Source organism: Synchiropus splendidus, chromosome 19, assembly GCF_027744825.2.
Source record: "Synchiropus splendidus isolate RoL2022-P1 chromosome 19, RoL_Sspl_1.0, whole genome shotgun sequence".
NCBI lineage: Eukaryota > Metazoa > Chordata > Actinopteri > Syngnathiformes > Callionymidae > Synchiropus > Synchiropus splendidus.
In genome coordinates this window covers 14,877,742-14,898,882 of record NC_071352.1, presented here as the reverse complement: position 1 = coordinate 14,898,882, position 21,141 = coordinate 14,877,742, and the positions used below count along the sequence as shown (strand labels likewise).

Sequence of the window (21,141 nt, the reverse complement as noted above, 5' to 3'; positions counted from 1 at the left end):
GAAGCAGGACTGTACGACGAAGAAGCGGTGAACAGGACGGTGAAGGCTCCAACAGTCGGCACTCAAACCTGACCGACCCAGACGGAGCTCATCTGACCTGCACATGCCACTCGGACTCACAGGACAGCTACGGGTCAGAACCAAAATTCACTGGGGGAAAAAAATGTTGCTGCGCATGCTAAGTCCAGGTCAATCCAGACACAAACCTGGCGCAGGCGGGCGGCAGGACAGGAATCAAAAGTCTGAGTGGAGCATCAGCTGTTTATTTTCAGGTTAAATGATCAAGTTTAGAAACAAATTATCAAAACAGAGTTTATAAAAGTGAGCAGCGTTACAGGACGCAAACAAACTGTTGTTACACTTTTTTTCTCTAAAAGCTACTTGAAATGCAGAGGGGGCGGAGTCAGAGCTCGACACGTTCTAGATCACATGACTGCTACGTGACATCACTGCACGCCGATAAAGTCGCTCGGATATGGACAAAGTCACGAGAAGAACGTTAAATAAATAGAAGAGGTAACTAGAGGGGGACAGAGGGGTCGGGCGCGCCATCAGGGGGTCACGTGGAGGGGGGGGGCGACATCAACACACCTACACGTCGCCATGACGACAGTCTTTTCTAGGATGAGGACGATTGCTCTCTTCCAAAACAGGAAGAGGATAGGATACAGACCAAACCATTTACATGTGATGACATCATCTGAGGAGCGGCAGATCACATGTACACACTCGGCAGTCAGTCAGTCTAGCTGCACCAGGAGGCCGGACACTGAGCCCTGGCTGTCTGGCAGGTGGAGGTCTGAAGTGGAACAACACGCTGGCGGAACTCTCATACATCATTTTGCTGTCGACCCCGAGCATTTCCAATTTTCAGGAACACTGTGTTGTGCGAGTGTCTGTGAGAGTCACTAAGGTCCATCAGGTCTCGAGGGACGAGGTTTGAAATGTAAACTTTGAAAGAAGCTGCAGCCGAGTCTGTATGTGTGACACACACTCACTGTGAAAGTTAAATAAAAGATAACAGACATGGCGAAGGCCACGACAGTACTGATGTGAGTGAAGGCGACACAGCCATCATCAGGTCCCGCACAAGAACCTGGGTCTGGAACACTGCAGAAGCGCCGAGTTCATGTGGCTGTCAAAGTCTACGCCTGACTTTCGTAGCTTACTCCATGACCGGTTAAAGTTCTATTGACTCAGGTTCATGGGTGAGCAGGGTAGTTTAGCCTCTGTCCTGCCCTGTTCCTGATGTTGCTCTCATACAAAAGGTCCGCCTGACATGCTAAGAAAGGTAGGTCCAGCCATACTGACTGCTGGGGGCCTGGCGGAGCCGCTCCAGTGCACCTTCATGTGGTGACGCAGGTTGGATCGCGAGGAGAAGCGCTTGTCGCACTGCGGGCAGGTGAAGGGCTTCTCTTTGGTATGGATGCGGCGATGGCAGATCAGCTGCGTGGAGACCCGGAAGGACTTCCCACATTCGGGACACTGGTAGCGTTTCGGCTCTGTATGGATGCGACGGTGGTTCTTCAGGGACATCAGGTTGGGGAACTCCTTCTGACAGGTGCTGCAGAAGAACGTGCCGGTCTTGTGGCTGTTCTTGTGGTTGAGCAGGGAGCTGGCGTGGCGGTAGGTCCGGCCGCACTGGTCGCACACGTGGGACTTCACCACTGCCTCGCGCCCTCCTTTGACCAAATCTCCAGGCTGGAGTCCCTGCTCCTGCATCAAAGTGAGGTCCAAGCCTGAGCCCCAGCCCAGCTCGTGGGAGCTCCCTGGCCGGGCCTGCAGGTCTCTGGGCTGGCGGGGCTGCGGGGCCTCGCCGTGGCTGATTTCCATGTGAAGTCTGAAGCTCGCTTGTGTGGGAAACGAGCGCTGGCAGGAGCGGCACGTCAGCTCCTGCTGCTTCTGGTGCACCCGCCGATGGTTGTACAGCTGTGATGCCACACGGAAGGCCTTCCCGCAGTCGTGGCACCTGTGGCGCCGCGTCTCTGAGTGAATCCGACGGTGGTTCTTGAGGGCGAGCAGGTTGGAGTAGGTCTTGAGGCACACGGCGCAGTGGTAGATGCCGACAGTGTGTGTGTTCTTGTGGTTGAGAAGGGAGCTGGCGTGGCGATAGGAGCGACCGCACTGGTCACACCTGTGCAGAGGCGACAGCAAGAGGGAAGCAACGTTAACACCTGAGGAGCAGACCACACCGGGATCAGATTCCGCTCAGTATCAGGACTTTTCATCTGGTACAGGTATATGATCTTGAATCCGGCTCAAGTTGAAGACATTTAAAATCAGCAGGGGGCGTATCTCCTACTGACTGACACTGCACACACCGGTCACATCTTCAACTGAGTTCAAGAGAGTTGAGGGTGTTATCCAGGTGTGCAGCGCAGCAGGTGACGGGTACTGAACCACCCCTGACCTGGACAAACAATGGAGGAACAACAAACATGACACATCCTGTGCGTGCGTGCGTGCGTGCGTGCGTGCGTGCGTGCGTGCGTGCGTGCGTGCGAGCGTGTGTGTGTGTGAGTGTAATGCGGGCGGACGGGAAGCAAACAGGGAGGACTTATCTGATCTCGCCACTAATTCAATTTGTCCAAACTTCAGAAAAATCCGAATTCCGGCACGCGTATGGTCCCAAGGAAGCCGGATTGGAGATCATATACCTGGAATAGACATGAGACTAAATTGATCTCCTCCAGTTTGACATTGTCCAAAAGAAGAAAAATAAAGGGAGTGGACTCACGTGTACCGACACTCATCGCCCTCTACTGGACCAACTGGAGTTTTTCTCCTCACCTCCATGCCCACCTGATTTTCCCCACAGCGGTGGCGGGCCAAGCCAGACCTGCCCTGGAAGCTCTTCCCACAGGTGGGGCAGCCGAAGGGTGTGGCACCCTCTTCGTGCACCTTCTGGTGGTTTCGTAGGAATCGGGCGAGGCGGAAGGCTTTGCCGCAGGTGTGGCATATGTGCTTCTTACGCTGCGTGTGGATGCGCATGTGGTTGCGCAGCGCCATGTAGTTGGTGTACGGTTTATCGCAGAAGTTACAGCGGAAGTTTCCAGTCTTGTGTGTGTGTTTGTGGTTCAAGAGCGAGCTAGCATGTTTGTAGGCACAGCTGCAGAGATCGCAGGCGTAGGGACGCTCATCTGAGTCCAGGTCCACTGAGCTCCGCTCCATGTTAATGGTGGTGGAGCTGCTGGTGGTTGAGGACGACGGCAGATGCTGTGCAGGGCAGTCATGGCCGGCCAGTTCATCTGCTGTCGCGAAGCCTTCACAGCAACCGTCGCACTCGAAGTCCATCTGGGCCCCGGGACCCTGAGGCCCCTTGCAGAGGCCAGCTGTGGTGTGAGTGGCAAGCTGGCGCTGCGTGCGGAAGCCCTTCCCGCACTCTTGGCAGTTGTGCTTCTTTTGGGCAAAGTGCAGCCGCAGATGGTTCTTCATGGCCAGCCGGTTGGGGTAGGTGGAGTTGCACACATTGCAGTGGTACTCACCTATTTTGTGCAGGTTCTTATGGTTGGCCAGGCTGCCAGCATGACGGTACGTCTTTCCACATTCCTCACAGGCAAAGGGTCGCCGGCCGGATTCCGCCGGGTCAAACTTCTGCGGTCTGGATGTGCCAGCAGAAGAGTAGGGTTTCTTGAACCCTTGCTGGTACTTGACGCCCATCATTGGACCCTTTGAGGACTCTCCCCTCATGGTTTGCATTTGCGACGGGCCGGGCTGCTGGAAGCGTGCGCCATTAGCGCCGGTCCGGACAAGACCTTTGGCACGGTGTTCCTCGTGCAGCCGCAGATGGTTGATCAGTTGTTTCTGGATCTTGAAGGCTTTTCCACATTCTTCACATTTGTGCCTGCAGAAAAACCCAAGCAGGTCAGTCCGGTTGACCGGGCTATGTGGGCAGCCTGGGTCACAAGAGACTTCTGGCCAGGGAAAACTGTGCTGAATTATGACAGAACGTAGCAGCTAGCTACCACCATCGTACACCAAGACTCATACAAGTCATACAAAAACACAAGACATTTTTTACCCCCCCCTCCCTCTGTCTCTCTGATACCTGGTGACATTCACCCATTTGTCTCATCACAAAATTATGGAGCACTTCCACTTCCACTCAGTCCAGCAGAGAAGTCCAGAATCTCAACACTGGACAGTCAATTGAGGATTCCACCACGGACAAATATCTAAAAAGAAACTATCATCGGACAAAGAAGAAAAATATATTTCTCACACTATGAATGGATTACTGCAAATCTTTTCTCATGTCTAACAGCAACAAATCAGCAGCATGACTAAGGCAAGGACTTGAACGAGAAACCACATCACTGCCTCAACTGAGGATTGCAGAACTGACTCTACAGTCATTTAAGATGCTCTTTGTGCACAATTGTAAAACACATTCTCTTCATTCTCATCAGTCATCTCAGCACCTGGTACTTTGCTAGTTATTACATTATATCTTTTCGCAGTGACAGAACGTTAAGGAGAATCTTTTTTTGGCTATTACGGCCCAGACCTGAGAAAATGCCAGTTAAAACGGCAACAAATGGAACCAGAAGGGATAAGAAAAGGAGAGGCTTACCGTTTCAGGTCAAAGTGGGTCCTCTGGTGATTCTTGAGGGCCAGAAGGTTGTAGTAACGCTTCTGACATACAAGGCAGCGGAACACACCAGTCTTGTGGGACTTCTTGTGGTTGAGGAGGGAGCAGGGGTGTCGATAGCCTCGGCCACACTGGTCACACTTGTGTGGTTTGTCACTCTGGTCCACCATTTGCCTCCGCGAATCTCCACTTAGATCACGGCTTCCTCCACCAATGCCCCCAATGACACCGTCTCCGGCGGACATGCCTTTGGAGCCATTCAGGTTCTGTTTGCCCACCGATTCTGCTCGGTTCTTGCCAGGACACAAGTGAGTGACCAGGTGGTGACGGTCAGCAAAGAACATCCCGCAGTCCACGCAGATGTGGCTCCGTCCATCCACCTTATCACTGCCGTTCGTCGAGGCACCGCTGATGCTCTGCTGGCCATCCTGTCTCTGTGGTCCATGGACCAACTGGTGATTCAGAAGGTCTTGTTTCCTGGAGAAGCTCTGTCCACATGTCGAGCAGATGATCCGCCACTCCTGTCCCTGGTTGGAGGGTCCTGGTGCGGTGGGGTTATTGGCATGACTGCGCAGATGGCTACGGAGCGCTCGAAGGCTGGCATAGTGGTTGCCACAAACAGAGCACTGGTAAACCTCCCCATCATCCTCTTCCTTGTCGTTGCTGCTGCCCATCCTCTTGGCTCCACTCTGAGAAAACTGCCGCGGGCTGGTGCCCTCTTTCAGACTGCTGGAATTGCTTGCCGGAAGAGGGGAAGGGCCAGAGCCGTGGTAGTTCATGTTTCCTATGAATCCATTGGACATGTTTCCCTGCTGTTGCCCCCGGCGAGGGCACAAGTGGGACTTTATCCCAGACACGTCAGAGTACATCTCACCACAGTCGGCACACATGTGTCGGTCAGCCTGCCGATGAGCCGAATTGCTCTGGGAAAGCGAGCTGCCGTCGAAACGATCATGGAACTCAAGGGAATCCAACCCACTGCTGTGGCCTCCATCTTGACTAAAGTGAGAGTCGCCCATATTTCCTTGCAGAGAGATGGGTGTTGCAGCACCATTGCCTTCTTGCACATAGTTCTGCTGGGAGTCCATAGTCAAAGGTTCTGGTGAGAGCCAATCATTACTCTCATTCATTGAGGAGTTGCCGTGGCGTCCCTTGTGGCTACGAAGATGGCTGTGCAGTGCGGCAAGGTGTGGGTACTGCTTGCAGCAAATGGTGCACTGGAAGTGGCCTGTCTGGTGGCAGCGTTTGTGGTTCACCAGGCTGCCAGCGTGCCTGTAACTTTTGCCACATTCTCCACACTTAAAGCGCCTCTCCCCGTCATCTGGAGAGTTGGTTTGCTGTACACGCCCACCAGAGGGGGACGACACAGAACCCTGGGAACCAGTGCTGAGTGAGTCCGAGTTAAGGATTGAATTTTCTTGGCTATGAGCTGCAGGATGAGGGTCATGAGTCAGGTAGTGGACCTTCAAGCTCTCGAGATCCGGGTGCCCAGCCCCACAATACGCGCATGTGTAGATGGGGTTGTTGACAGCTGGGCCCATGATTGGGTCATATGGACCTCTCTTGTCACTGGACAATGGCGGGAGAGGCAGGGGGTCACCCAGGGTTGGGGTGTAGGTGGGAGATCGAACAGTGCTCAGATTATGAGGCATGATGCCAGGGAAGCTGCGAGGAAGCCCCAGAGAAGGCGATGCAGAGTTGTGAAGGAGGATGTGGTCCTGGAATTCCGCCTTGCTGGGCAGTGCAATTTGGCAGAGGTGGCAGAAACATGAGGTGGCGTCGTTTGCTGGAGCCGACTGTGTGTTGCCGCCACCACTGCTCACCATGGAGGCTCCAGGCGCCTTGAACTTTGAGTGGGTTCTCTCGTGGCTGTTGAGTGACGCCAGGTTGCTGAACTGTTTTGAACAGACAGAACACTTAAAAGTCCCTTGCTGGTGACACTTCTTGTGATTTACCAGGCTACCGTGGTGGCGGTAGGTTCGGTCACACAGGTCACACTTAAAAGGTCTGTCCCACGAGTCGTCTGATCCTTGGGAGTTTTTCTTTGCAGTGTCAACCGACTGATGGTCTTGTAATACGCTGTTATTCAAATGAGGGCGTCCGAACCCCTCAGCATGGTCCTGCGTGAGACTGAAGTCCCTCTCGTCGGTGGCGCCCTCTTCTGGTACTTCCTCAGTCTCCTCCTCTGGGTGGGCACTACTGGGGGACAGAGTATGGATACGTAGGTGGTTCTTCAGAGCGACTGCATTTGGAAGTGTGCGGGTACAAACTGGACACTGGAATGAACCCACCTCGTGAGATTTCTTGTGATTGGCAAGGCTGGCTGCGTGCTTGTAGATCCGCCCACACTGTTCGCACTCGAATCTTCCGCTGTCTTCCTGCTGGTAGTGTGCTTTCATGTGCTCTAGTAGACTTGGAGTACTTGGACAGACCATATCACACTGTTTACAGGGGACTCCCTTTGCTCGACTCATATCATGCATTGCCATAGTACTCGGGCTGAGACTTGGGCTGGGAATCACAGTTCACAACAACTGAGAGGTGAGGTGTCATGGGGGTGCCTTGGTTGTTTTCTACTGAAGAACCGCCCGTCAAATTAAGGCCCACCATGAGAAGGTGAAAGATGGGCCACACCAGCCGAGGAGGATGTACTGCGGACAGAAAAAGAGAAGAAACTTGACCAACGTGCTTGGCGTGCCGAGTGTCACAAACACATCTGAGTCTGGTTCTCTAAAGCTTTCTGCCACTGGCTGAAGTTGCAGAAATGGAGCTGGAAACTTGTACCATTGTTAAAATTAATACAACAACTATGTAAATATAATCAGAATACAGTAAAACATAGAAGTCAGCGAGGAGGAAGTAGCTCAGGAACAGCCAGTCTGTTTCACTGCATCAAGCATTTGTTACTGGTTGGATCAACCAGGTAACCTCATTATTCGAAACCTTGCTGCTACCCAGCGAGCGAGAGATCCACTGGCTCTGTTTAACTCATGCAAAGTTCACAAAAGAGCGTCAAGAAAGTGTTTAAACAAGATTGGTCTTCAATGGGTTTCATTCATAAACCAATTCATGGCACTACTGTGCTGCCTCCATCTCTGATTAAAGAATAAAACATTTCATTATTTTCATCGTTTCATTATGGTCCTAAGATTCATATCCCGACATATTTTAGATGAACGGAGACTTCTGACAGAAAACAATACAATATTTTAACAACAAAATGCCACACAACCTGTTGCCTTTCCTGAAGGTAAAAGGAGCAGGCGATGCTTCGTCGCCAATAACCAGAGCAGCAGCACAATCAGTGATCATGGAAACATAAACTGTGTCTGCGTCAAACAGGTGATGCATTGAAATTATTGAAAAAAAATCTAAGTAATAAATGTTGATCTACATATGGATGGGGTGCACATCCGAACCATGTGTGTACAACGTAGCAAACAGATGTTAGCTTTAGAGCATTATTTTGATATAGCCTGAGTGGCTGGAGGTTTTGAGGCTGCAAAATTGTTGGGTTTGTTTTTCTTCAGAATGAGCTCCCTACCCTGTGGTCCATTGAGTCGGCCATGTTTTTTAATTGTGTCGATGCGTCATAGAAGCTAGCACATGCATGTAAGGAGCGAAAACTGAAAACTGTCCACATTGCCCGGGCTTCATATCCAAGTCTCAATACCGGTAATACTGGCGATACCAGCACATCGCCCGGCTCTAGTCGGGTCAATAATTCATACAGCAACAGAAGCCACTCCGAATAAAATATTGACACCTCAGAGAAACGTGATGCGGATTGAAGCCCTTTGGAAGGTGTGAGCGTCACACTGCATTCCAGTCAGAACCACAGGATCCCTAACTTCAGAACCACGCTACAGATCCCTGAGCTATAGTCCATGATACCGGACCAGTTGTCAGGACAAGTGACGGCACCAAGTTAACTGATATGGAACAAGTCCCTGCTTATTTAAAAAAAAACACATGGGAGCTCAATGATTAAAGCCAACCTCAGCAGAATACAATTGACCCACATCATTGATCAGAAATGAACCATGACCTGTCGCCGACTTCAACTGGCCAACCACAGACAAGCAATGGACCACCGTGCTCCATAATATCACCCAACAACATCATGCACATTCTATATAAGAAAGGCCTGAGGAGATTGTTCCTCCTCAAGAGACTAAGGTCTGAGTGTCCGTGGTGTGCAGCAGCATCACTAACACTGGGAGACGGGGGATGATGGCAAAGCTCTCATTCATGTGGAAGACCCTTTCCCACCTTCTTCACAAGACATAAACACCACGGAGCAGCTCAGTCTGTTGAAGATCATTACACCCATGACACCACAGGTCTTTCCTTCCTGCTTCAATCAGACTTGACACTCAGCTGTTCAGTGAAGCACCTGGAGTCTTCAGATTGTTTCGACACAGTGGTGTGTGTTAAACAATAGTCGACAAATGTCAATATCTTTTGTCACTTTTCACTGCGCTTTGGAGCATGGTTTGCAGGGGAGAGTCAACTTTTTCATTTTTTATTTTGCCCTTATTTGGTGCTTAGTCACAAAAATCATCTTTGCGTTTTGGCCCTCAGTTGCTTGCCTTTAATCCGTTATGCTGTAATGTTGAAATTCCTCCGAGTACCGGCTGACAGGAGGAAGACCGATCTTTAAAGGAATAAATATTTTAAGACGTTCACATATCTATTGAATTCAAATATTTGCGTGGACGATTCTGATTATTCAAAGTCAGCAGTGGCTAGACCCGAGCACGGTCATCGGGGCCGGGCTCCTGACCTTGGCCCGTCTCCCCTCAGGGGGATCCACCGGGACAAAGCTGCATCTTCCAACACCGATGGGTCCCCCGTCACACCTGAGCGCAGTGACACTCCAGCCCGGCAGCAGCAGAGGGACGAGCCTACGACGAAGCCTCGGCAATAAAACTCCAGCAGAGCCTCACGGGGGGACCGGACGGGTGTCAGCGGACCGGGTGACCACCAGACACTTTCACTCGCCGTCGGAAAATGGCCATTTTCCGCTAACTAGCCTCGCGTTCACCCCCAAACACTCGCCCTGCTGAACGCACACATCACAAAATGTTCCGGGGCTTTAAACCAGACCCGTAAACCTGCATCACAACACGATAGCGTTTTCATTCATGCATTATTGGTCTTGTGTTTGAGAAAACGGGGAGCTAATGCTAACGTTAGCGGTTAGCACCACCCCCCGCGATGACAGAAAAGGGGATAGCCCGAGTAAAAAAAACACGAAAACAAACAACAGAGCGCAAGACATTTATTCCTTGTTTTCCACAGTAAAGTCATTACAGTGAAGTGGCGGTCCAGCAGTGGGACGGGAAATGGGAAGCTAGCCGCCCCGGGTTAGCCCGCAGCTACACAAAGATCGACGAACACACCGCGGACCGTCCGCGGCCCCGTGGATGGAAAAAAAAACATTTAGCGTGATCTTGCGCTATAGACTCACCCTCCGATCGGCCTCTGTGCCCAGAGGGTGATGGCTGCACAGCCGGACGGTGCAGGCGCGCCACTTTCACGGATTAGACATGCTGATTGTTCGGCCGATGATCAACAACCCACTTTTGGCTGCTCCGCCGCTCCGACAACACGCTTCCTGCCGCTGCCGCTGCCGCAGCTGCGGCGCGGTGCGCGCAGCCTCACGCGTCACCACCACTGCCTATACTGTATAAACACATTTTCCCCGAAGACGCACCATTTCATTTTCATGTTGCCAGGTGGATGGAGTCCTGGTCCTAAAGTGCTCTTGAATTATTCCAACCAGAACTGAGGTTCTGGTGTCAGACAGCAAGTGGACTCAATCACCATCGCTCGTTTTCTCCGCTTCACTGAAACCCACCGGAACCACCTAAATTAATCAGTGTCACTTTTAGACAAAACAAGTTAAAAAAAAAAAAAAAAAACATGAAGTGCCTCATTTTTATGATTTGCATGTATTCCAGACTGGTAGGACGAGCGATCAGATGAATTGCAAAACCTCTCTTTGCCTTGAAAATGATCATAAAAAACTGGGGTCATTCGTTGAGAAGGAGAATCAAGAAGGGCAGAAAATAAACCACTTCTGTCCAGGAATCAGAATCGGAAAACTTTATTAATCCCGAGGGAAATTTAATTTGTAACTTAACATGCTCTGTAAACAACAAAAATATAAATATGAAGTGTAAAATATAAAATGCAAAATAGGAAGGCTATGTACATAGTGCTTAAAAGAGATTGAGATGAAAAAAAAATGAAAAATTAAAAAAAAAAATCACGTAAATTTTACCGGGATTACTTGCTACAGGAAGAAAGACCTCATGTGGCGCTCAGTCTTAGATATGACATGGGTAGTCTCAGTCTATCAGTCCGTGTGCCTCTGTGTTGGACCAGGAGCTGATGGGAAAACTCTGGGACAGACTGACATTACCATCGGTTCTGTGTCCTGACAACAGTGAGGCCATTCATGTGTGGGGTTACTTCTCAGCGGAGGGACTGGAGTCACGCACTATTTAGCCTCAGAACGCAGTCATGAACAATGAATGGTATCGAAACATCTACCGAGAGCAACTACTCTCATCCATCCAAGAACAGTTTGGTGAAAAAACAGAGCCTCTTCCAGACAGAACACAGTTTGGGTACGTGGCCAGGAATCTCCCCGGATCATCATCAGAGACATGCAAAAGGAGAAATATCTGTGTGAGGTCACAAGTGTTGAGCAGTTCTCCCTTGCCTCCACTGGGCGACGCTGTCGCGTCAGAGGCCAAAGCCAGCCGGAAGTGACAGGTGAAACTTCCTCCCAGTATTTCGGATCAGAGCCGCGGTTGCTCGTTGCGGGACCTGAGCTCATAATGGGACCAGTAGAGGTAACACTCGCGTCAGAATCAAACTCAGTGTCAGAACCGCGGGACTTTGATACTGTCTTCTTACGTGTGAGCGGTTTAAGCGGGGCGTCTTTGAGTTCCGTGTGTGGCTGGTCGAGCTGGCCGGGCTGCCTGTGTTTCTATGAGAGGTATCGCGCTGATTCACGGACACAGTTCTCCTCCAGTCTTGGTTGTCCTCTGTCTGCAGCACCTGCACATGTCCATCTTCTCTCAGAGCTTCTCACCGTGTGGAAAATTCCTTGCTGCGGGAAACAACTACGGAGAGATCGCAATATTCAGGTGAAGATGACGGAGGTGATGACGGACGCGGCCACAGCCATCATGAACCGTTTCTGTCTCCTCTCAGTCTCTCCGCAGCTCTGAGTCCTGAAGCGACTGAGTCGAACCTGAAACCGTTTCTCACCTTCTCGGGTGAGTCCTCAGTCTGTGTGTTGACTATTGTACAGTGATGTAAACTGGAAATGGCCTGTCCTAGCCCACGATGGACCGGTCTACTGTCTTCTCTCCACGGAGTCGCAGCTGCTGAGTTCTGGAAACGGAGAGATCCGAGCATGGACCTGGAGCGAGCTCATCAAAAAGGTACCGACCTCCGGTGCAGCCTCCTAAAGTCCTGCACCACAAACATTCTGCTGTGTCTGTGCAGACGGTGAAGCCTGTTTGGACCAAGAGACCTGACTACAAGTGAGACCGACGCACTGTCTACATGCATTCATGCCTTTTTAAACGCTCTGGGACACCACTGTGTTCAGGTCGAGCTTGGAGATTCCAGAAATCAATGCCATGGTCATCTACCCTCGAGTGAGACCTGCGTTCTCAGCAGCAAAGGTTTCCTTATATGGCGCAGACTCACAATGAAACTTGTTGCCAGGACGACACGTTGGTGGTTGGAGGTGGGGACAACAACATCCACGTGCTGGACATGCAACGAGGCTCTTTCAAGGTCAGTACTTCTGGGCGGCTCCCTGGCCAGACCTGGGTCTTCTAAGCTGCCGTCTGCACTTCTCAGTCGGTCCTGCAGGGCCACGCTGACTACGTCCACTGCCTGAACGTGCGGCCGCAGGAGGCCCAGCTGCTGTCCGGGAGTGAGGATGGCAGTGTCAGAATCTGGGGTTTGTCTGTTGCCATGGAGACCGTTTGTTGGCCCGTCATCCTGCTTCAGTGTCATATGATCATTTTCAGACATGCGAACCAACCAGAGCGTCCACGTCGTCGAGGCTCACAAGTATGAGGTGAGTTCACATGGCGAGTGCCGCTCTGGAGATCAAATCTGATCCTCACAACACATTTGGGGCTTCATATGGACAGTCTGACTTCCTGTTTCCCAGAGTTGTGCGCGGCCACAGTTCGGAAAGTGGATCAGCTGTCTGACGAGCGACTGTGACTGGATGGTGAGTGAAGGAGCCTGTGTTGTTGGACCAGTCAGCAGCAGTGTCCGTGTCGTCCTCAGGTGTGTGGCGGGGGTCCGTCCCTGTCGGTGTGGCACCTCCGCTCCATGTCTCCCACGTCTGTGTTCGACCTCCCTGGCTGTCAGCGGCGTGCTGCCTTCCACCAGGACATGGTGAGTGTTCCGCTCGTCGCTGCCGCTGCTGTTGGTGATTGACAGTTCTCTGGTCCCCCTCTTAGATTCTGGCAGTGGGCGACGGCGCCTACGTGTCTCACTGCCTGCTTGGCAGCGAGGTTAAAGCCCAGATTCCGGTGACACCGCAGAGTCTCAACACGCTGGAGCTGAACAGCACCGAGCTGCAGGTAAGCTGGTGCTACCTGCTGGTGTCTGGGCTCGCTGCTGAAATGTCGGTGTGTCCACAGGTGCTGACCGTCGCTGGGAGCAGCAGCCACATCGATGTCTTCACCAACCCCTCGTACAGAGCCTTTTCCCTGTCTTTCTGACTTGTCAATGGCCTCACCACAATAAAAGCTTTTTTTTTTTACTTCAAGTCTTTTATTTAACTGACAATACATCAAACGTACAAACGGGGAGTGGGGCGTAGCCTCAGGCAGCCGACAGACATGCCTGTCTCACGCTGCGGACCCAGGTGTTCAGGACCTCAGTCAGCGAGTGCTTGTTGGGCAGCTGCAGCAGTTTGGACGCCATGTTGTCATGAACTGTCTGCAGGAAACCGTTTGCACCTGCAGCACATGAGAGGTCAGGTGACCGTGAGGTCATGAGGTCAAGGGCACCGCAGGCGACTCACTGTAGTCATCCGTCTCGTGGTTCCAGTGGGGACTCTGGTCTGGGTAGTCAGCCGGGATGCTGAGCTGCAGTGGAGGGACGCTGGGCAGATCCCGGTCATCTGAAACACACGGATGCGGTTCTCCATCTGTGCGACCGCTCAGTCTCACCCAGGATAGAAACCATTTCTGGACCCACCTAACTTGCACAGCAGATGCACTGCTCCAGTGTTGCTGCAGTGCGACGGGTCCAGGTTGACCAGGAACTTGACGTCCAGACGCGCCACTTCCCCCTGCAGCACGTTAGGAATCGTCTGACGCTCGTCTTCCTCCAGTTTCCTCTTTCGGCCTGTGACACTGGGACCGCTGAAAGCAAACCCCACATTAACACGGTCCAGCGTGTGTGTCCGGGTGTGGGTGTGTGTGTGGTCATTACGTGATTGGCGGCCCGTGAATGGCGCTCATGGCAGGCGAGAAGGTCCTGAAGAGTGAGTGGTTGAAGACCGGAGAGCGGATGTTGGCCATGACGGCGTCCAACAGCGGCTGACAGAGGTACTGCTGCTTGGGTACCGGCAGGGGAGGAGGGGTGGGCTGCGGAGAGAGCCAGCGTTACCATGGTGACCAGTCACTCTCAAATCAAGCGACCCCTGCTGGAGAGCAGAGGAGGTGCACCCACCACTGCCATGTCGTTTTTCAACTTCTCCAGAGCAATCTCACACTTCTGCAGAGTCTTCAGAGGACACCTGACACGACGGAGAACAGAAGTGAGTTTACGCCCATTGCAACTAGTATAATTTCAAACTCAACCTCAAACTTCATTACACCTATAGCAGCAGGAATGAATAGACTCCACCTTTGACCCATGGGCCAACACTGCGAGTGCAACACACCCACTGAACAACACTTGACTCTGTGAAGCCTAGTCGTGATGCCCTCTTTAACACGAGAAATGGATGAGGTGACCCACAATGCATTTCATACTATTAAAATAGTCGCAACATATGGTTGTCCAATATAGACAGTACAGAGCCTTCACTGGTCAAAATCTAAACTATCAGTCTCAAAGCAACGTGTGACAGATGTCACCCGATTGCTGCTACTCTGTTCCGCACGTTTTACTCATGTTAAAAACACACTGAATTCTGTGACTCGATATTCAAGACATTTTCAAAAACATTTGGGAACCCAAGCTTCACCTCACCTCACCCCACCCCACCCCCGAAAAAAAAATAGAAGCAACACAAATACGTTACTCAAAAAAAACAAAAAGTTACCTGATATTTGGATCTGTCAGAATGTTTAGAAGGCTCTTCATCTTGCTCAGATCTTTCTTCCTATCTGAAAACATACACACATATTAATGACAAAATCCCACACACATACATACTTGTATCTCTATCCTTATGGGGAGCTCTCATTGACATAACACTTTCCCCAGCCTCTCCCTTAACTTAACCATCCATAACACATGGCGAACCTGAACCAGGACTCAGAACCAAACTGGAACCCAGTATTAATGACCAAGTTATTGTGACGTTTTCACCCTCAAAACTTGACGTGGACCTGCCAAAATGTCCACACAAAGCAAAATGTGTCTTGTCAAAGATTGGTCCCCACAAGAATATTAACACATGTACAAACACACACACCTTCGTTCTTGTCGATCTTGTTGATCATGCGGCTCAGAGGCTCGATGTACTTGGAAAGCTGTTTGAGTTTCTCCATGTATTGTTGGTCCTCCAGGGACGAGCCCGAGGGGCTCAGCACTGATCCGGGATTTCCTGCACAGAACGTAGGGTTCAGGCTGCGGTGAACCCCTCTGGAGGAGACCACCAGCGGCTTACCGGGTGTGTTGAGCGGGCCTGGGGAGGGCACGCCATAGTTCTGCGGGGTCCGGGCGGTGATGGGGCTCTGTGCGGGCTGAGGGGACGGGCTCGGCTGGAAGCCTCCTGGCGAGGGGGCGGGGCCAGAGCTGTGGGAACAACACAACAGTGTTCACCTGGTTGAAGAGAAGGCGGCCCTTCATTACGGTCGACCTAACTACCTGACTGAGTTAGGCTGCGAGCCTGGAGGCTGCGGAGACGGTTGGGGGGGTGGCGGCATCGAGGGCGTGGTCTGCACCGGCGAGGGCGATGACATCATTTGGTGCTGCTGTTGCACCTGCGGTCATGACTGATTGAGAGTGGCCGCTTTGCAGAGTCAGCAATAATGACTGGTCGTACCTGCTGGGGGATGGCTGGAGCCCCCGGTGCGGACGTGGCGCCAGTGTTCGGCATGGTGGGGCGGGGCATCCGGGCAGAAACATGCACATGGCGCACCATCTGACAGATGAAGAGAACAGCACGTGGTCATTGTGTCTTGATCAGCCAGGAGAGTGTGGCTGAACATGCTCACCTGTCCAGGACCTGCAGCTGCACTGAGCTGGGCAGCCTGCTGTTGCTGCTGCTGCTGTAGCGCTGCCCGGGCCTGAGCCTGTAAACACACACACACACACACACACACACACACGTCATTCCAACCACAACATGATGGCGAAATGAAGGAGCAGAAGAGAAGAGGAGGCACCTGCAGGTTGAGGTGCTGCTGCTGTTGCTGCTGACTGAGGGAAAGTATGGGAACATGAGGCGCAGCCGTCATTTGCTGCTGCTGCTGCTGAGAGTGAGGAGGCATCTGACCAGACTGTTGCTGCTGGACCAGGTGCTGGAGAGACTGTTGCTGCTGCTGCTGCTGTTGCTGCTGCTGCTGCTGCAGCTGGAGCTGGACCATCTGCTGCTGTTGCAGCCTGGACTGATGCATCTGTAGAGACCCAACATGATCACCATCAGACAGAGTTTCCAAATAATCCGCATTGACCAGTCCTCATGAGGCAAACACTATATCTGGAAATGCTTTAACATAGATGCATCTATTCCAAGAATGGTGGGCAGGATCTTCAGAATTCTTGTACCTGGTTCTGTTGCTGCTGGTTCTGCAGTTGTTGGTTCTGCAGCTGCTGGTTCTGCAGCTGTTGGTTCTGCAGTTGCTGGTTCTGCAGCTGCTGGTTGGGGTGATGCTGCTGCATCTGCTGCTGTTGTTGTTGTGCTCTCATCTGTTGTTGGAATTGCTGCTGCTGTTGCTGCTGCTGGAAATGCTGGAACTGGATGGACTGCTGCGGGACCATTTGCTGCATGGGCATCTGACCCCCGACTGGAGAGAAAATAGGTTAAATGCTCAACCAACAGCTGTATAGTAACTGAAACACTTAACATGCTCAAGCAGCTGCAGTCAGTAGGGCGTGAAAACAGCAGAAAACCCACAGCGAGAAAAAAACACTCACTGGCTTGCGGGTTTCCAGATACCCCAGCCATGGCATGCTGGCCTATCTGCATTGGACCCATGGCCCCCATACCTCCCACAGGAGCACCGGTGGGGCGAGGCCCCATGCCGATGGCGCCTGGGCCCCCCCCGACCCCAGTCAGGTTAGTCAGGGCATTCATTGGATCTAGCAGAAGAGGGACAGACCAGGTTATCAGCCTCACACATGCAACGCTTCAGTCACCTGAGCACAGACAAGGAACACACACTGACCTGGACCACTGAGCGGCTTCTTGTCTGCAGGGACAGGTAGAGACCCATTAAACATCGGATGACATGTCAAAACAGATGAAAACTCAAGCTATAACTCACGGATGTCTCTAAAGTGGATGATGAGTCTTGCCACCAGAGATAAATATTCCTCCTGGAAAAACATAATGAAGTCAGTCACCTCCCTCTCAAGCCACCGAGGTCAGTCACTCACTCTGGACTTGGCTTTCATGTAGACGTGGTTCTCCATCTCTGTACTGGATTTCGTGTGCGGGGTCCCAGCCTTCCTCATGGCTTCTTCACTGGTTTGACAAAGAAGATCCCGAAATCGGGAGGTTTAAGTGAACATTTGATCATTTTATCTGACACCCTCACTTTTCTAAGTTACTCGAGAATCATTCGCGAGCTCAACAGGACGCTTTACTGGCTGAACCGTGGAACCATACCGACTCAGTCAGGTTAAAAGACGAACAGTTTAACATTTGACATTTGCTTATAACAGTCAATATATCTTTGCTCCGCGTCTGATAACTTGGTTTGCAACGCATTGATTCAATCAATCTGACCAAATCAAAACGTTAGCCTAGCCGCGAAAGCTAACACCTGCGGTGTTTAGCTTAGCTGCAGAAGCTACACTGCTACAACACAATAACTACATCAAATACTTCTCACATCTGTGCGACGACCTTCTGTCGGAACTGCGGACTCCGCCAGTCGCTATCAGCTCCCGGTACCTCCATTTCAGAACCGAACCTTTAAGAAACTAGACTTTGTGTTTTTACCGAACTCCTCCAGCGCCCAGCGAAATGGCGGATGTTTGTTTACAAATACCGCCGCTGCCTGGCGGAACCGGGTACTGGTCCTGCAGCGGAAATGACGCTTTAGTTCACGTTGCGTATTATTTCATTTGCTATCGAGTTGTACCCTCGTTTTCTGGTTGGCAGGGGACGTGGTGAGAGTTTCGAAAGGCTAAAGTTGAAATTGTGACTGCACACAAATTGTCAAAATGAATGAGATAAAGTCCAGGCCGTCACTCTCCCACCAAAGTGGATCAACGTCTGAGCATGGTTCGATGGTCCTCAGTTCAACTCACTTCCGGTCAAACGTTTTCGCCATGTACGTAGGGTCAATAAGTTCCGCTTGTCCCATGCTGATGAGGTCGTTTTTGCAAATTCGACTGGGGGACTTTTTCAAGGTGCATTCTGCTCCACACTTGCAGAGTCATGATTTGTAGTCTGGTGAACAGATCCAGACGTTTTTTTTTTTTACTTTTATTTTACAAAGAAAAGTTTATTGTAAATAGAACAAGCGAGACAATATTAATTAGAGACAATAAGACAATATCAATTAGATCCATGCGGTGAAGGAGCTGCGATCAGGCCAGGCGACTGCTGAGCATCAACAGCCACCGTGTCAGCGAGAGAGGCGTATCCAGGGGCTGAAAGAGTCACACGCACGTCAGTGATGACAAGGAGGAAGAGGTGGAGGTCACACCATGCCAACCTCCATCAGTTTGGAGCTTGAATTCAACAACTCACCTGTAGTCCACTTGTGTCCACCGGGTGGCCATCTCTGCTGACTGACAGCAGGTGGACGTGGCCACTAACAGGGTAACCCTCATCAACTGACAGTTCGCAAAGCAGGGAAGATGACATCAGGCAGACAAGACGGCGCTGAGTCGGACACCAGTCGATGGCAAAGCTGAGAAAAGCATGCACTTAGCCTAAATGTCTTAGTGGTGGGGTTCTGAGACCAGATGAGAGGCTCACCTGGATCGGAGTGCCTGGATCTCCGCCAGCAAATCAGCTTGACTCAGGTAAGTCTGCTTCACCTCCAGGAGGGCAGCATTTAGCTCATCGTGACCTCCTGTCAGAACTTCCTCCAGCAGCCCAGCGCTTCTCTCCACCCGCAGCTGGAAGTGGTCATCTTGGCTCCAAGTGATGGACAGTCTCAGTGGCTCCAACTGGTCTGAGGACCTGTTGCAGTCAGGTGTAGAGTAGGGCAACAGCTGCAGAGAGTGCTCCGACTGGTTGACGGACATCAGTTGTATCTGCAGCGTTTCCTGACTGGCTGATACCTGCTCTTGCAGACTGAAAGGAGAGCAAGTATTTGAAATCAATGATGTTGCTGTTCCACCAGGAACTAAGATCAGACGCCACTTACGTGTTCCTGAGTCGCTGCCAAGCCATCATGTGACCTTGTACAACTTCTGACTTTTCCTGCAGCTTCTTTAGCTGATCATCACACACCTGCAGAGCAGTCCGGGTCTTTAGAAGAGACTCGTGTAGCTGCTCACTCAGATCCTTCTGTGGGAGAAGATGTTAATGATGGGCGACTGAGATTATGATAAATAAGACCAGAAATCATTATGTCAGAATCTTCATTTACTTCTCAGGTCACTCATTCACCATAGACAAGAAGAAACGTCCGAACTGTCTTTTCACTAGGTTGACAAAAACAACTCAACAATACTTCACATCTTCATGTCGCACCAGTCAGTGAAGGCAGTTTTTATTAATTCACTCAGATTCGCCACAGAGGGCTGCGAGTTTGTACCTTTGCATTCAGTTGTTGCAGCAGTTGTTTGAGAGTGTGTTGCTGCTCCTCCATTCGTGTTGTTTGCTGGTACAGAGCCATCAGGAGACCCTCTGTCTCCTCTGTCTTTTTAACACAGGCCAGTTTGAGAGACTTCCATCTGTCACGAGCTCCACCTAGCACAGACACACACCGGTAAGCAATTTACAGCAATATTTTTGCCTATGGTGAGTACAAGTTATCTATAGATGGCAGAGTACTTCAGAAAAAAATGCAGATGGAGTTTAACCTGGTATGACAGGGCAGGATGATGAAAGTAGCTCCCGGGCAGATTTCAGACTGTCGAGCAGAGACATCATGGAGTCCAAAGCAAACAACTGACACCACAGAACCTTGTTGACCCGAAAATTGTCCTACATGGATGAACACATGACTTTATTAGTATGTGTCTGCACATACATGTGTTTCGATGTCTGACCAACCTTGAGAAAGAGCAACATGCCACCTGCATTGCTGGCATCCACCATCTCTGCGACTCCATTGCTCAAGAGAAACTGATCACATCTCTGTAACATACTGATACTGACTCACATAGACAGAAAACACACATCAGTTAACCTGGCTGTTAATCCGCAATATCCACATCCAACTTATTTATTCCAGAACAAGGCTCATTGTCAACATGAACACAGTTTTTAAAAAAAAAATATCAATGTAGCGATTGCGTCTCATTCACGGCTTTGCTGTGTTATTTTTTTTAAATATGTTTATTCGTCGACAGTTACTTCTTATGTTTACGTCATAACATCCATACGACTGTAAATACGGTCGATATCGATGGTAACCAGAACCTAGTTTGACACTTAAAAGACAGTAAATGAGACTAAAACTGACTGCTCGTGTAAAAAAAAAACCCGAAATGTCGAATTCCGACGCGTTACAATTGAAAAGAAAAGACACTTACGCGTCGAGTGCAGCCATTTTGATTTTCAAATACACCCGCGCGCGTCGACGGTCGAGCCAATCGGATGTCACCTCTCCCACCACATGACGTAAACAGTGTTGGCTATGCATCATGGGAGTTTGAATGTCCGCAGATGTCGCTGTCGTTATCCAGCCCCACTGGAGCTGCTGCTCCGACTTTCCAGCATCCGTTTGACTTACGCCTTCTCCGGCGCATGTGTTGTTTCCCGACATTTATCAAGTTTATCTTGTCAATCGTCGTCAAGGTCCTTGTGATGAAACTTTATAGATTTCTGTTGCAATGTTCACCAATTATCACGTGACTTTGGAGCCTATTGACTTGCTCTTATCATAAGTGAGTGTCTTTAAGCGGGTTTACTGGATGTATTTGAGCAGGAATGGATGACTTTTAAAGGGCTAATGACATTTCAGACA

General features: G+C 50.8%; 4 protein-coding genes across 6 annotated transcripts; 1 reads left to right on the top strand and 3 right to left on the bottom strand.

Moving 5' to 3' along the window:
* Nucleotides 1-247: 247 nt before the first annotated feature.
* si:dkey-89b17.4 (zinc finger protein 646) lies at nt 248-10,212 on the bottom strand. 2 transcript variants are annotated; one of them, XM_053851555.1, is made up of 5 exons: nt 10,065-10,212; nt 4,574-7,242; nt 2,738-3,844; nt 2,562-2,657; nt 1,987-2,136 (listed from the first exon to the last, which is right to left on the bottom strand). In XM_053851555.1, the coding sequence occupies exons 2-4, from the start codon at nt 7,078-7,080 to the stop codon at nt 2,579-2,581; spliced, it is 3,693 nt and encodes a 1,230-aa protein (XP_053707530.1). In that variant the 5' UTR covers nt 7,081-7,242; nt 10,065-10,212; the 3' UTR covers nt 1,987-2,136; nt 2,562-2,578. The 2 variants fall into 2 exon arrangements, with proteins under 2 accessions (XP_053707528.1, XP_053707530.1); XM_053851553.1 differs by lacking the exon at nt 2,562-2,657 and having other exon boundaries at nt 248-2,134.
* thoc6 (THO complex 6) lies at nt 9,265-13,392 on the top strand. 2 transcript variants are annotated; one of them, XM_053851622.1, is made up of 13 exons: nt 9,265-11,377; nt 11,663-11,754; nt 11,822-11,886; nt 11,951-12,054; nt 12,119-12,156; nt 12,225-12,273; nt 12,344-12,415; nt 12,482-12,584; nt 12,655-12,704; nt 12,801-12,863; nt 12,923-13,033; nt 13,099-13,221; nt 13,282-13,392. In XM_053851622.1, the coding sequence occupies exons 2-13, from the start codon at nt 11,672-11,674 to the stop codon at nt 13,360-13,362; spliced, it is 942 nt and encodes a 313-aa protein (XP_053707597.1). In that variant the 5' UTR covers nt 9,265-11,377; nt 11,663-11,671; the 3' UTR covers nt 13,363-13,392. The 2 variants fall into 2 exon arrangements, with proteins under 2 accessions (XP_053707597.1, XP_053707596.1); XM_053851621.1 differs by having other exon boundaries at nt 9,267-11,457.
* On the bottom strand, nt 13,392-18,058 carry med15 (mediator complex subunit 15). The gene is made up of 18 exons (XM_053851582.1): nt 17,881-18,058; nt 17,423-17,510; nt 17,311-17,362; nt 17,212-17,235; nt 16,961-17,125; nt 16,592-16,830; nt 16,210-16,440; nt 16,039-16,116; nt 15,867-15,965; nt 15,689-15,804; nt 15,489-15,616; nt 15,294-15,425; nt 14,919-14,982; nt 14,321-14,387; nt 14,081-14,235; nt 13,844-14,010; nt 13,668-13,766; nt 13,392-13,602 (listed from the first exon to the last, which is right to left on the bottom strand). The coding sequence occupies exons 1-18, from the start codon at nt 17,946-17,948 to the stop codon at nt 13,466-13,468; spliced, it is 2,109 nt and encodes a 702-aa protein (XP_053707557.1). The 5' UTR covers nt 17,949-18,058; the 3' UTR covers nt 13,392-13,465.
* Nucleotides 18,059-18,513: 455 nt separating this feature from the next.
* si:dkey-225f5.4 (uncharacterized) lies at nt 18,514-21,135 on the bottom strand. The gene is made up of 8 exons (XM_053851611.1): nt 20,708-21,135; nt 20,226-20,325; nt 20,033-20,156; nt 19,765-19,919; nt 19,372-19,514; nt 18,978-19,298; nt 18,747-18,909; nt 18,514-18,646 (listed from the first exon to the last, which is right to left on the bottom strand). The coding sequence occupies exons 1-8, from the start codon at nt 20,938-20,940 to the stop codon at nt 18,584-18,586; spliced, it is 1,302 nt and encodes a 433-aa protein (XP_053707586.1). The 5' UTR covers nt 20,941-21,135; the 3' UTR covers nt 18,514-18,583.
* Between the last annotated feature and the right edge of the window lie 6 nt (nt 21,136-21,141).